We start from the raw sequence: 13,577 nt of genomic DNA, 5'->3' as shown, positions 1-13,577 counted from the left end.
TCAACGCACACATACACTTATTCTAATTGATGTATTTTATTTATATTGCAAGCCACCTTGAGCTCTGCTAAAGAAGAAAGGAATCTCATCAATGTTTTAAATCAGTCAATCAATCCGTAATATGAGAGTGGGGATGAAAGAAAAGCCAGCACGAAGGAGCGGAAGAATGGTGAACATAAATATGAGAGTAAATAATTTGGGGTTAAAGCGGACTATCGGTGATTAACTGATGGGTTCATAGAAGGTGTGGTGTCTTCTGCGGAATGATTTCAAGGCAGATAAAGTTTGCTCTATCAGTATATTATTGGCCTTTTTCTTTTTCTGTGGAGAAATGGAATTTGCAAAAGAGTTGATTGCCAATCAAAAGAACCTTTCTTCTGCTCTGAATAAATACTACCATTAAGTTGGGAGAAGAAATTAAGCGACAACATTTGTTTATTGTCAGATAGTCCATTTCCATAAATTTCTTCTTCTTCTTCTTACTCCCATGTATACACCAGACTGCAGTCTTGGTCAACTTACTCAATGACCTCCTCAACTACGCCAAAGTGATACAATTTCAATCAAGAAATGCTGGGAAGTTCTTGAGGGTCAGAAGAACCTGTGAAGGCAATGTTGAACCTTTTGCCCTCAAGAGCAGAGGTGGAAATGCTACTCTTAGGCAGATTTCCTCTGCTGGGCAGCGCTGAAAAACTGACAGAAAGTGGTTGGCCTTTATGTTTCCTCCTATAGTATGTCAGAAGCCCCCTGAAATTGTGCTGTTCTTTGTTGAGGGGATTAGAGGCTAAATCCACTTTTTGGGCTTACTTGAATGGTTTCCAGAGCTCTAAACTGTTACCTCTCTGACAGAACACTACACATCTCCATCTCTCTTTTGAACCATGAGCCAACACGTATTCCAGGTTTGATAGAATGACTGGGTGATTCCTTTTGTTCCCAGATGGATACTTACAGTGCCATGTACAAAATGCCCCAGTGGTGTGGCATCTTCTTGGGTAGATGCAAATGCCTGGTCTTGTTCTCCCTGTGGATCGATAAGGCATTCAAGCTTAGAGATAAGCTTGCTCAGAGCACACAAGAGCAACAAGCATGCCTTCACAGAGCGCAATCCTCCCAAAGCATCCCTGAGGGCATTATGGATTTCTTTGTCTATCATAGCACCTCCAGCAACCACTGCATAGTTAATGTAACTCACCAGCCCCGCCCACTAGACTTGGGCTTCAGAACAGCTTCACAGGCTTTATTCATTTGTTCACAGCGCCCACACTGATCAACAAGTTTCCCCCCAATTGCTAGAGTGATCCTGCATGAAACCATAAAGTTTTCTGCTATTTCCTAGAGCGTCGCTGTGCAACGTGCCTGGTGTAATGCATCACTTCCAGGTGACATCATTGTGCCACGCACACTACGCACACGTAAAAAAGTCCCCTGCCAGCAGCCGGTGGTGACTGGTGACTCTAGTCAGTGGTCTGTTTTTATGCTATCTGTTTTAATGCCTGTCTTTTTTATTATTATTGAATGGGGCTTTAATTAGCATATTTTAATGTTTTGGGTGTTTTTTTTAAAAAAAAATATTCGTATTTTGTAAGCTGTCTCCAGCAGATCCCTGAAGAAGTGCCATTAAAGTAAAAAAAAAAAGGTAGTCCCCTGTGCAAGCACCAGTCATTTTTGACTCTGGGGTGATGCTGCTTTCACAACGTTTTCACGGCAGACTCTTTACGGGGTGGTTTGCCATTGCCTTCCCCAGTCATCTACACTTTCCTCCCAGCAAGCTGGGGACTCAGTTTACCGACCTCGGAAGGATGGAAGGCTGAATCAACCTGGAGCCGGCTACCTGAACCCAGCTTCTGCAGGGATCGAACTCAGGTCGTGAGCAGAGGGCTCAGACTGCAGTACTGCAGCTTTACCACTCTGTGCCGTGGGGCTCTTATGAAGTGCCATTAAAATGTTCTAAATGAATAAATAAAATAACCTTTTAAAGGGGATAACAAACAAAAACCCTAAAGGACACACACGAGCACTTATTCATGGTCACCGAGTCAAAGGCTGCCAGCTCTGAGTGGGGAAATATCTGGAGATTTGGGCGGTGGAGCCGGGGAAGGGAGGGGTGTGGGGAGGGGCAGGACCTCAGCAAGGTACAATGCCCTAGAATCCACCCTCCGACGGAGCCGTTTTCTCCAAGGGACTGATCTCGGCCATCTAGAGATCAATTGTGATGGTGGTGGATCTCCAGACCTCACCCTGCGTCTGGCAACCCTGCATCATGCCCTTGACGCATACTGAGATGGAAAAACAGTAACATGTTGAGAGTGCGGTTTGCTGGTCCGCTTGGCACCCCAGCTAAATGCACACTTTAATTGCATGCTTCCTTCAGCTCGTTTTGTTGAACTTCTTTTTTTGAGGCAACAGATATTATATATACCAGCTGGGAGGGCAGCAACAAGCAACGTTTCCAGCATACATTCCCACTGCAACCTGCCTTCATCTTATGATTTAAGAGCTAACATTTAATTTTCTTCTACCCTTTCGTGGTGAAACCCTTTCTTATTGCAATCAATTTACTCTCTCCCTTTCTCTTCATCTCTCTCTCTCTGTCTCTGTCTCTCTCTCTCCTTCTTCTTCTTCTTCTCTCTTTTTTCCCCCTCAGAAAAAAACAAAAATTTATCTCATAGCCTCAGGAACAATTCAACGTGGTATATACTGTTGCTTTCCCAGAAGAAGAAAGAGCAGGGGAAATTACCCCACATTATTGCAAGATAAGGATACAAGACTGATTTTGTTTTATTCCTTAGGGCACAGTCAGGTTTCTAACAGTGCTGAATTCGGGGTTCTTGTCACACATTTTGAGAACTTCTATGTGCGATTTTAATGGAAGTGGGGGGGAGAAAGAAAGATTACACATTTAAACCTTTATACCTGGAACTGCCAGTGAATTTTTCTGAAATTAAATCCCAGATGAAATTTTGAGGGACTCGCTGTGGTTTAACAGTAGAAGAGAGCAGATTTATACCCCACCCTTCTCTTTGAATCAGAGCCCCACCCATATCGTCTCCCCCCACAACAGACACCCTGTGAGGTGGGTGGGGCTGAGAGGGCTCTCACAGCAGCTGCCCTTTCAAGGACAACTCCTGCAATAGCCAGGCCTTGAATTCTGGAAGAGCTCACAGGAGCACAGCTCCTGAACCTTTTTGATAGTTCCCTAGGGTTGCCAATCCCCAGGTGGGGGCAGGGGATCCCCCAGTTTGGAGGCCCTCCCCCCACTTCAGGGTCATCAGAAAGCAGGGGGAGGGGAGGGAAATATCTGCTGGGAACTTTATTATTCCCTATGGAGATGTATTCCCATAGGAAATAATGGAGAATGGATCTGCGGTTATCTGGGGCTCTGGGGGGGCCTGTTTATTGAGGTAGAGGCACCAAATTTACAGCGTAGCATCTGGTGCCTCTCCCCAAAATACCCTCCAGGTTTCAAAAAGATTGGACCAGGGGGTCCAATTCTATGTGCCCCAAAAGAAGGTGCCCCATCCTTCATTATTTCCTATGGAAGGAAGGTATTTAAAAGGTGTGCAGTCCCTTGAAATGTGATGGCCAGAACTCCCTTTATAGTTCAATTGTGCTTGTCTAAACCTTGCTCCTGGCTCCACCCCCAATGTCTCCTGGCTCCACCCCCAAAGCCCCCAGATATTTCTTGAATTGGACTTGGCAACCTTATAGTTCCCCCTCCTCCTCCCCACCTTGTCCATTGAATAGTAAGTGCAGCTGCATAACAATCTCTAGATGAGCTCCTACACCTATTTTCCTACAAAACGACCCCTGGCGATAGCTACGGCTGACCCAAGGCCATTCAAGCAGCTGTAGGTGGAGGAGTGGAGAATCAAACCCGGTTCTCCCAGATTAGGGTCCGCACACTTAACCACTGCACCAAACTGGCTCTCATATTGGTAAGCATTCTGACAGAAACTAAAATAATGGGGTTAATGAGATCTTTTAAGGCAGGGGTGGGGAACCTTTTTTTCTGCCAAGGGCCATTTGGATATTTATAACATCATTTGGGGGCCATACAAAATTATCAACTTAAAAAAAAGTGCTCTGCCCAGAGAGGACGATTCAGGGCGGCAAAATTAACGTAAATAATTGTTTTTCTATTTGAAGTCATGTGAGGAAAGCCTAACACACTCCAACCTGCCACCCTAGGCAAATGCCTAGGTCCAGGGCTTTTTTTTTGTAGAAAAATCCCAACAGGAACTCATTAGCATATTAGACCACATCCCCTAATATTAACATATTAGGCCATACCATCTGGGATAATCAAGTGCAAACTGAACTGGTGGTGGCTCCCACTACCTGGGCCCCAGGGAAGCTGCTGCACAGTGCGGCTGGGCCCCATAGCTGGGCCCCATAGCAGGAGGCCGCCACATGGCTTGGCTCGGCCCAGCAACCCCCGAGGCCCAGACCAAGTGATCTCAAGAGTCATAAACGGCCCTCGGGACAGAGGTTCCCCACCCATTTTAAGGGATTAGACAAAACTTTATAAACTTTTTGTGTGTGGTTAAAACACAACCAAAGGCGAAATCTGGAGAGGGCAGCACAGGGGAAATATTTTCTTAGGAATCTCTGTGTCTTTTTTTTAATTATTATTTAAGGCGGCTTTGGACAATCATTTACACAGCTTATTGATTTAATGTGGTTCCATACAAAATAAAGAACTGGACACCATACATGGTTGATGTATGGGGAACTGAAAACCTCCTGGTTGTCCCCGGGCCAAAGGAAGCCCGTTTGAAAACTACAAGGGATAGGGCCTTCTCTGTAATGGCCCCTTCCTGGTGGAACCAGCTGCCGGAAGAGGTAAGGGCCCTGCGGGACCTTGTTCAATTCCGCAGGGCCTGTAAGACAGTCCTCTTTCGGCTAGCCTACAACAAACCAGCACTGAAACTGAAACTGAGTGTAGTTGCAAGACCGCCATATGTCTTGAATTTAAGTACATAACTATGTGAATGTTTAGCTTTTTATTATGTAAATTGTGGAATGTCTAATTTTCTATGCATAATTTTATATTTTTATGTCAGATTTTATATGTTGTAAGCCGCCCTGAGCCACCTGGTGGGAAGGGTGGGATATAAATCACAAATAAATAAATAAAAATATATCAAAATTACACACTATGCTCACGTGTATACCAGGATTTCATCTGTCTTCCCCTGTCCACAGGAGTTTAGTGGAGAGGTATTTTCACAGGGAAAATGTTTAACCTTCCCATTCTCTAGCATCATCAGGCTTCAGATTCAGCAGGAGCTCACAGGAGTATAGCTCCTGAACCTTTCTGTTGCCCCCACTCTTCTTCCCCACCTGCCTTGTCCATTGAGTAGCAGGTGCAGCTGCATAACAATCCTTAGATTAGGAGAGCGGGCAGCCAGCCAGCCGCCAGGGGCTTTGCCACACCCCCAGCAGCCCTCATTAACCCCTGGAGAAGCCCACACCACCCTTTCTCCTCTTCTTATGTGATTTTGGGTGAGAGGTGGTTTGCTGGCCTTTTGAACGGGGTGGGGCAGCCAAGGAGAGTCCCAGATGGCCAAGGCCTACTTAGCATATGCTAATGAGTTATGCTAATGCTAATGAACTCTGCCACCTATTTTTTACAAAACAATCCCTGAGCATCATAATCCTAATCCAAATTATCTTCCCTAGAGTCCCCAGCTCCTGGTGGGGGTTTTCACACTTTTGGGGGCTTCAGTCCATCACCAGACAGCTGGATGGCAGGGGAAACCCCACCCCCAAACAATGACATTGTTGTGAAACATCCCTAATGTGATGATGTCACTTCCGGGTGACATCGTCATCTCAGGGTTGTGCTATGGTGATACTCTTGTTTATGGGCAAATGCTATGCTTTTGAAGCAGGCAAACAAACAAAACATGGACTTCTGTCCAAAAATTGAAGAGTCACCTCCAACATCACTGACATGACAACATTATTTTTGGGAGATGTCATTGCATCACCGACATTACACAAGATGTCCCAACCACCCCCAGAATACCCACCAAATCCCCCCACAATGACAAGGAGGGGATCAGGCGACCCCAGTCTTCCCTCTTAAATGGGGGAGACGATTAGAGATATGATGATGAAGATGAGATTGGATTTATATCCCACCCTTCACTCGGAATCAGAGTCTCAGAGCGGCTCACAATCTCCTTTCCCTTCCTCCCCCACAACAGACACCCTGTGAGGTAGATGAAGATATTGGATTTATATCCCGCCCTCCACTCCGAAGAGTCTCAGAGCGGCTCTCAATCTCCTTTCCCTTCCTCCCCCACAACAGACACCCTGTGAGGTAGATGAAGATATTGGATTTATATTCCGCCCTCCACTCCGAAGAGTCTCAGAGCGGCTCACAATCTCCTTTACCTTCCTCCCCCACAACAGACACCCTGTGAGGTAGATGAAGATATTGGATTTATATTCCGCCCTCCACTCCGAAGAGTCTCAGAGTGGCTCACAATCTCCTTTCCCTTCCTCCCCCACAACAGACACCCTGTGAGGTAGATGAAGATATTGGATTTATATCCCGCCCTCCACTCCGAAGAGTCTCAGAGCGGCTCTTAATCTCCTTTCCCTTACTCCCCCACAACAGACACCCTGTGAGGTAGATGAAGATATTGGATTTATATCCCGCCCTCCACTCCGAAGAGTCTCAGAGCGGCTCTTAATCTCCTTTCCCTTCCTCCCCCACAACAGACACCCTGCGAGGTAGATGAAGATATTGGATTTATATCCCGCCCTCCACTCCGAAGTGTCTCAGAGCGGCTCAAAATCTCCTTTCCCTTCCTCCCCCACAACAGACACCCTGTGAGGTAGATGAAGATATTGGATTTATATTCCGCCCTCCACTCCGAAGTGTCTCAGAGCGGCTCACAATCTCCTTTCCCTTCCTCCCCCACAACAGACACCCTGCGAGGTAGATGAAGATATTGGATTTATATTCCGCCCTCCACTCCGAAGAGTCTCAGAGCGGCTCACAATCTCCTTTCCCTTCCTCCCCCACAACAGACACCCTGTGAGGTGGGTAGGGCTGAGAGAGTTCTCCCAGAAGCTGCCCTTTCAAGGACATGTCTTGCGGGCGCTCTGGCTAACCTAAGGCCATTCCAGCAGCTGCAAGTGGAGGAGTGGGGAATCAAACCCGGTTCACCCAGATAAAAAATCCACACATTCAGGAAAGGAAAGGAAAGGTCCCCTGTGCAAGCACCAGTCGTTTTCGAATCTGGGGTGACACTGCTTTCAGCAAACTGGCTCCCATGCATACTTTGGCCCTATTTTTTTTTTAAATGCCACTCATCACTCTTGGCCAAGAAAGCTCTGCCCAGTCAAGGTATTTATTTAAGGGTTTGTATTTTTTAAATAGTCCACCTTTCTTATTGGGACTCTGGGTGGATCACACTGAGTTAGTTAGCAGAACTGATTGATGGGACAATGCAATAGTCAGTGCAATAGAATTAGGGTCATAGAAGCAAGCAGAATTAAAGCGAAGAGTAAGTATTAACACAACACACTGAATGGTCCAAAATTCCATAGCAGGATCCTAGTTTTAGCAAGCTATACCCAGCTCTACAGACCACAGTCCCTAGTAATTTGTCCAAGAAACTTTGTGAATCATTTAGCCCGGTGTGAAAAGCTCTCTTGAATAATTCAATCTGGCATAGTTTGCAGACCACCATGAGTTTGGGAGCCCTCCTGACCTCCTCCATAGGCCATTCCCCACGAGGTGGGGGTCTACCAGGACCGGCCTGCTACTAGGCAAACTCGGCAATAGCCTAGGGCGCCAGCCTTCAAAGGGTGCCCAATTGGGTGCCCCCCACGTGACCTGGTGACATTATCAGTGGGGGAGGAGTACCAAAAGTTAGCTTTGCCTAGGGTGCAGATGGTCTATGGCAAGCCCTGGGGCCTACAGTGTTACAGAATTTCTATGAACGCTACAACTACTCAGAATTTTACACACACACACACACAAAGATGAATGCTAAGTGTAGATAAAGGATAATTGCAATATTCAGATTTTGTGTCCGTGTGTGTGTGTGTGTGTACATGCCTGGAAGTTAAGGCTGACTTCTAGAAACGGGCTGGGAGGGCAAAGATGTTTAAGAAAGGCGGCTTGCGGCCTGCCTCGATGTCCCCACTTTTGTATTCCAAGGAGGTCTCCCACCCGACTACTTGCTCAACTTCTGAGATCTGATGAGATTGGGCTTGCCTCGGCTGTCCAGGTCAGAGCCAGAGAAGGGATCGGGGTGGAATTCTAGCAGGAGCGCCTTTGCATATTAGGCCACACACCCCTGATGGAGCCAATCCTCCAAGAGCTTACAAAAAAGAGCCTTGTAAGCTCTTGGAGGATGGGCTACTTCAGGGGTGTGTGGCCTAATATGCAAAGGAGCTCCTGCTAGAATTCCACCCCTGGAAGGGATAATAATTCCTGGCCTCCAAACAACCCATTTTGAGATTGAATTATTGTCCTTAAATCATTGCAGAGATGCCACGCATTCCTGTGCAGGGAAGGAGCTTGACTCTAGAGTTTCTAAAAACTATCCTTCATTTTAGCCTGAAAGGGGTTTTGTTCAGCTTCTTCCCTCTTGTACCCCCTTTTTTAGAAAAGCCCAGCAGGAACTCATTTGCATGTTAGGCCACACCTCTGACATCACCATTGTTTCACATAAAGGCTTCTTTTGTAGAAAAAGCCCAGCAGGGACTAATTTGCATATTAGGTCACACCCCCTGACACCAAGGGCGTTTTCGCACAGGGCTTACCCCGGAGCGACGTCCCTCTTCACCGCGCAGCGTCTGCGCGGATTTCGCACCAACTGCTCCGCAGAGCCACGAAAAGCCGCGGCTTTTGCGTTGCAAATGTAAACTGGTTTTTGGCAGTTTACATTTGCGACGCAAAAGCCGTGGCACTTTGTGGCTCTTCCGGGTTCTGCAGAGCAGTTGATGCGAAATCCGCGCAGACGCTGCGTGGTGAAGAGGAACATTGCTCCGGGGTAAGCCCTGTGTGAAAACGCCCCAAGTCATCCGGAACTGTGTTCCTGCTCAAAAAAACCACCCTGTCTACCCATAATTGTGACAGTGGCTTTCTCAACCCCAGACAGAGCTACTAGCGAGAAGCATCTAATGGCAAACTGGTGGCACAGGGGATTCCCTAACCAAAGCTCTCAGCCTATCAAAACCCTCCATATAAATCACCAATGTTTAATTCATCAGAGGAGCAACTCAGCCGAACCAAATGTGGCTTTCAGCACAGAACAGCAAGAGTTCAGAAACGTCGTTGTTGACCAAGGGACCAAGAATCTTCAACACGCATTTCTTTCTTCATGCACTTCAAGCCAGAATTCTCCCAGCGCCTGCTCCGTCCCTGTACCGCACACCGAGTCAGAAGCGGAATTTGCTCTTGGAAAGCAGAGAGATTTTGTAGGTGCCATGTGTGGTCTTCAGCAGAAGAATGACTCAGTCGTCATGGGTACTTTCTGTTTACAGTCCCATGCAGTGGAGCTGGCGTCTGGTACAAAGAGACAGCCTTGTCTGAAAGGAAAATGCTTGGGAGCTCTTATTGGCTGGAGGGATGACAGAGCTGCATATTTCGGGGCGGGGGGGGGGCGGAGATAGAGAGAGAGAGACGAGCCAAGGAGAATGGATGGATGAATTAGCATGCAGAAAGCAAAGTGAACAGGGCTTTAATCTCATCTAAACGATGGGATATTTCAGCTGTTACTTCTGCTTCCCTTAATTGATGTGTAGTATTGAGTGCAGAGTGTAGGACCCAGATGTGGGAAACCCAAGAGCAAATCTCTGATTCTACATAGGGTTGCCAGCCTCCGTGTGGGGGCTGGAGATCCCTTAAAATAAAATATGCTTAAAAGATTAGCACTCTTGCAATAGTTTCTGAAAGCTGACACCTCTTGCTCTGAATTACTGCATCAGAGACTGGAGACAATGTCTGTGCTGTAGCAATCTTGAGTATGCTGTTCAGGAGTTGTTCAGGTGTGTGTCTATTAGTTTCAAACCTACTTTTTGATTTATGGACATTCATTACAGAAATCTCATGGTCTGAGCCTAAGACCCAGGGGAAAACATGAAATGACTGGGCATTGCAGGCTTTTGTACATAAGCTGCTTCATGTGCTGGTCAGCCAACGGAGAAAACAGAGACTTTGCTCTATAGCTCTTGTGCGATTGAGCAAGCCTGGCAAAGTGAGCTATGATACTGAAGGAAGCAAGAGAGAGAGAAGGAAGCAGATGACATTGAGTCGCTTGAGGGCCTGATAGGAGCTCTCTGGGGGCCTGATCTGGCCCTTGGTCTGCATGTTTGACACCTGATTTAGGGGATATGTTGCTCCTCTTAATATTTAGATCACCCTCTCTCCTGAACCTGTACTCTGCTTAATGGCTCTTCCTTTCAGACCTGGTTGGGTTTGAGTTCCAGGCCAAGGCTGGGGCATCTTGGCACAGCGTCAAGGCATTTTTGTACAGAGAAACCACATGGCAGCAGGAGCAGCAGTCCAGACACTTCCTTTTGCCTGGCAATTTTAATTTTATGGCTAGGCAGACTGGATGAATTCCATTCAGCAGTTGCTAGGGAGACTGAGAGAGAACAACAGCGAGAGGAGAGGAAAAGCGTACAATAGGAAAAGCTGGATCCTGCCAAAAAATACCCGATGCCTTCCAGGAGACGTAAAAACCAGAAGACCACAGAGATGATTGAAAGAGAAAGTTGGTCAACTGCGGGGGGGGGGGGGGGGGGGGGCGGGACTCACAAAAACACAACCCTGCCTGCAAGATCATGTTACATCTCTTTCTTTCTCTCACTCAGCTTCTGCAATCCCACCTTCAAACCGCAAAGTTTATCCGACGAATTCATTATATTGCAGCTGCTGAAGCTGTGCACCCAGGGGTGGAATTCTAGCAGGAGCTCCTTTGCATAGTAGGCCACACACCCCTGATGTAGCCAATCCTCCATGAGATGACAAGGCTTTTTTTGTACACTCTTGAAGGATTGGCTGCATCAGGGGTGTGTGACCCAATATGCAAAGGAGCTCCTGCTAGAATTCCACTGCTGTGTGCACCACTCATCTCCCAAAGAAGGCCAGGGGGCTTTCCTGCAACAATCTCCAGTCCACATTTGCCCCTTCCCCACACACCGGGGTTTAGTGTGACACAAGGATATAATATCAAAAAACAGAGTGTACAGTAGCGCACAGAAGCTGCAGGAGGCAAGCAGTACATGCATACACACAGGGATCCTTTCACAGAAAAAGAGGTGCTGGAGTTCATTAGCACAACTCCTTTGCATAACTCCTTTGCATATGTCACACACCTCTGACATCACCGGAAGGCGGACTCAATTGTATCAGCTCAGCATCTACCTTAAAATGCTTCTTGAATTAGAATGATCATAATAAAACCTTACTCCCATCATACTTTTTCAATTACTTTCCAAGAATTTCCAATCATACCTGCCCTGAGCATTCTGTGCTTGGAACTCAGTTTCTGGCAGCGGTGGGGGGGGGGGCACATCAGTGTCACATGGGCATGCCTGCATCACTTCTGGTTTAAAATGGAAGCAACACAGAGGGATGTTCTAGCATTTCACACGCACAAAACTCTATGGCTTTCCTATAGAGTTTTTAATGAAATGCTAGAGAATTCTGTGCAGGCGCACCAGCATGATGACAGTGCATTGTGCGTTTCCTTCCCCGGTTCCTCCCACTGGCAGCAAATAGAATTGTGGGAGGTTTGCCATCCCTAGTTTCCAGGCTATGGGGAGAGCGATTTCTAGAGTTACCACAATCCACATTGGGAGGGCCTACCTCCCTGCACTGTTTTTCCAACTTGAAACAATCCAAGGGGAGCTGTCCTGTTGGGGAAATGTACATGGACTGATGGGCATATGGAAGTTTCCCCAACTTCTCAGGCCAGTTTCAGGCCTGAGAGGAAGATTCATCTCCTGAATGCACGAATCCAAATCAGGCCCCAACTGCCTGAGGACTTAATTCTAAGCCCGGAACTTGCAAAATCATGTCAAGTTAAAAATCCTTGCGGTGGAATTAAGGAGGATGCAAGGATAACTAAATGCAGCCTGAGCCACCTACCATGCCAGGGGGATCAGGTGGTCTTCCATTAAGGCATCCATTCCCCCGCTTCTGGTTCCCCAGTGCTGGCTAGTGCCCCAGCTGGAGAACTGGGGGCGAGGGACGTGGCAGCACTTGACTCTCTAGCAAAAGTGATACCACTGCAACACTGTAACAATCGCTCTATGGTTGGGGGACTGTTAAGCAATGCCGCAATGTCAGTTCCAGATACGCAAACAAAAGTGGTGTCATTGCACCATATAATGGCCTCACCCCCAAAAGGTTCAAGGAGATGCTGGTCCTCAGTAGGTGATCCTGTCCCATGCTCACCCCCTGCCCCTGCAACACAGTTACAGCCATATTGCCTGCCTTACAGGCTTGGCTGTGAGGTTTACAGAGATCCATTGTGTTGCATGAAAGTGTGTCTCATAAACCCTTGACAACCAAGTTTTTAAGACTGATATTGAGTAGATGAGAGACAAGGAAGAGGTGCATCGTCCTTTCTAAAAGACTCCTTCATCTTGCTGTTTTCTCCACAGAAGTGTGCTTATTGTTGTCAACATGTACCTCGGCATACTGCCCAGGGTTAATTGGAACAGAAAACAGTTGGCAGGGAAGAAGACTAACAAGAAAGGAGATGATAAGGGTCACAAACTTCTAGGGATACTTGTCACCCTGAGGGTCCATGACACGGCCGTCAACGCTTAACTGGGAAATTCCTGAAGATTTGAGGGGGAGAGCCTGCTGACAGTGGAGTTGAGGAGGGGAGGGACCTAGGCTTCCCAATCCCCAGGTCCCAGCGGGGGGTCCCCTGGTTTTACAGGCTTCCCCCCTCCCCCAGCCAGCTGGCCAGCGGGGGAAGCTCCACCCCCATAGCCATTATGCACCTCCAGGAACGATTCCCATAGGGAATGATGGGGAATTGATCCACAGGTGTCAGGGGCTCTGGGGGGGCTGTTTTTTGAGGTAGAGGCGCCAAATTTTTAGTATAGCATCTAGTGCCTCTCCCCAAAATACCTCCCAAGTTTCAAAAAGGTTGGACCAGGGGGTCCAATTCTATGAGCCCCAAAAGAAGGTGCCCCTATCCTTCATTATTTTCTATGGAAGGAAGGCATTCTAAAAGGTGTGCGGTCCCTTTAAACGTGATGGCCAGAGCTCCCTTGGAGTTCAATTATGCTTGTCACAGCCTTGCTCCTGGCTCCGCCCCCAGTGTCTCCTGGCTCCACCCCCAAAGTCCCCAGATATTTCTTGAATTGGACTTGGCAACCCTAGAGGGACCTCACTCCAGTATCGTAAAATCTCATAGGGTCTACGGGGACTTTTTTTGCATCTTAGGTCAGCAGGAACTCATTTGCATCTTAGGCCACACCCCCTGACACCACCATTGTTTCACACCGAACTTTTTTGTAGGAAAAGCACAGCAGGAACTCATTTGCATATTAGGCCACACACCCCTGATACCAAGCCAGCT

General features: G+C 47.4%; 1 protein-coding gene across 6 annotated transcripts in view; it reads right to left on the bottom strand.

Annotated features, from left to right (window-relative positions):
• The window catches only part of PCDH9 (protocadherin 9), a 1,273,931-nt gene that overhangs the window by 1,028,295 nt on the left and 232,059 nt on the right, over positions 1-13,577 (bottom strand). For 2 of the 6 annotated variants that reach the window (XM_060233542.1, XM_060233545.1), the window contains exon 2: positions 953-1,024. The exons of the other annotated variants lie outside the window; for them this stretch is intronic. In XM_060233542.1, coding sequence (XP_060089525.1) covers positions 953-1,024 — 72 coding nt within the window. The remainder of the gene's footprint in view (positions 1-952; positions 1,025-13,577) is intronic. 6 annotated transcript variants of the gene reach the window in all.

The sequence above is a fragment of the Heteronotia binoei genome, chromosome 3 (genome assembly GCF_032191835.1).
Source record: "Heteronotia binoei isolate CCM8104 ecotype False Entrance Well chromosome 3, APGP_CSIRO_Hbin_v1, whole genome shotgun sequence".
In the NCBI taxonomy this organism is placed as follows: domain Eukaryota; kingdom Metazoa; phylum Chordata; class Lepidosauria; order Squamata; family Gekkonidae; genus Heteronotia; species Heteronotia binoei.
The sequence above is the reverse complement of the archived record's forward strand: the minus strand, read 5'-3'. Positions and strand labels throughout refer to the sequence as shown.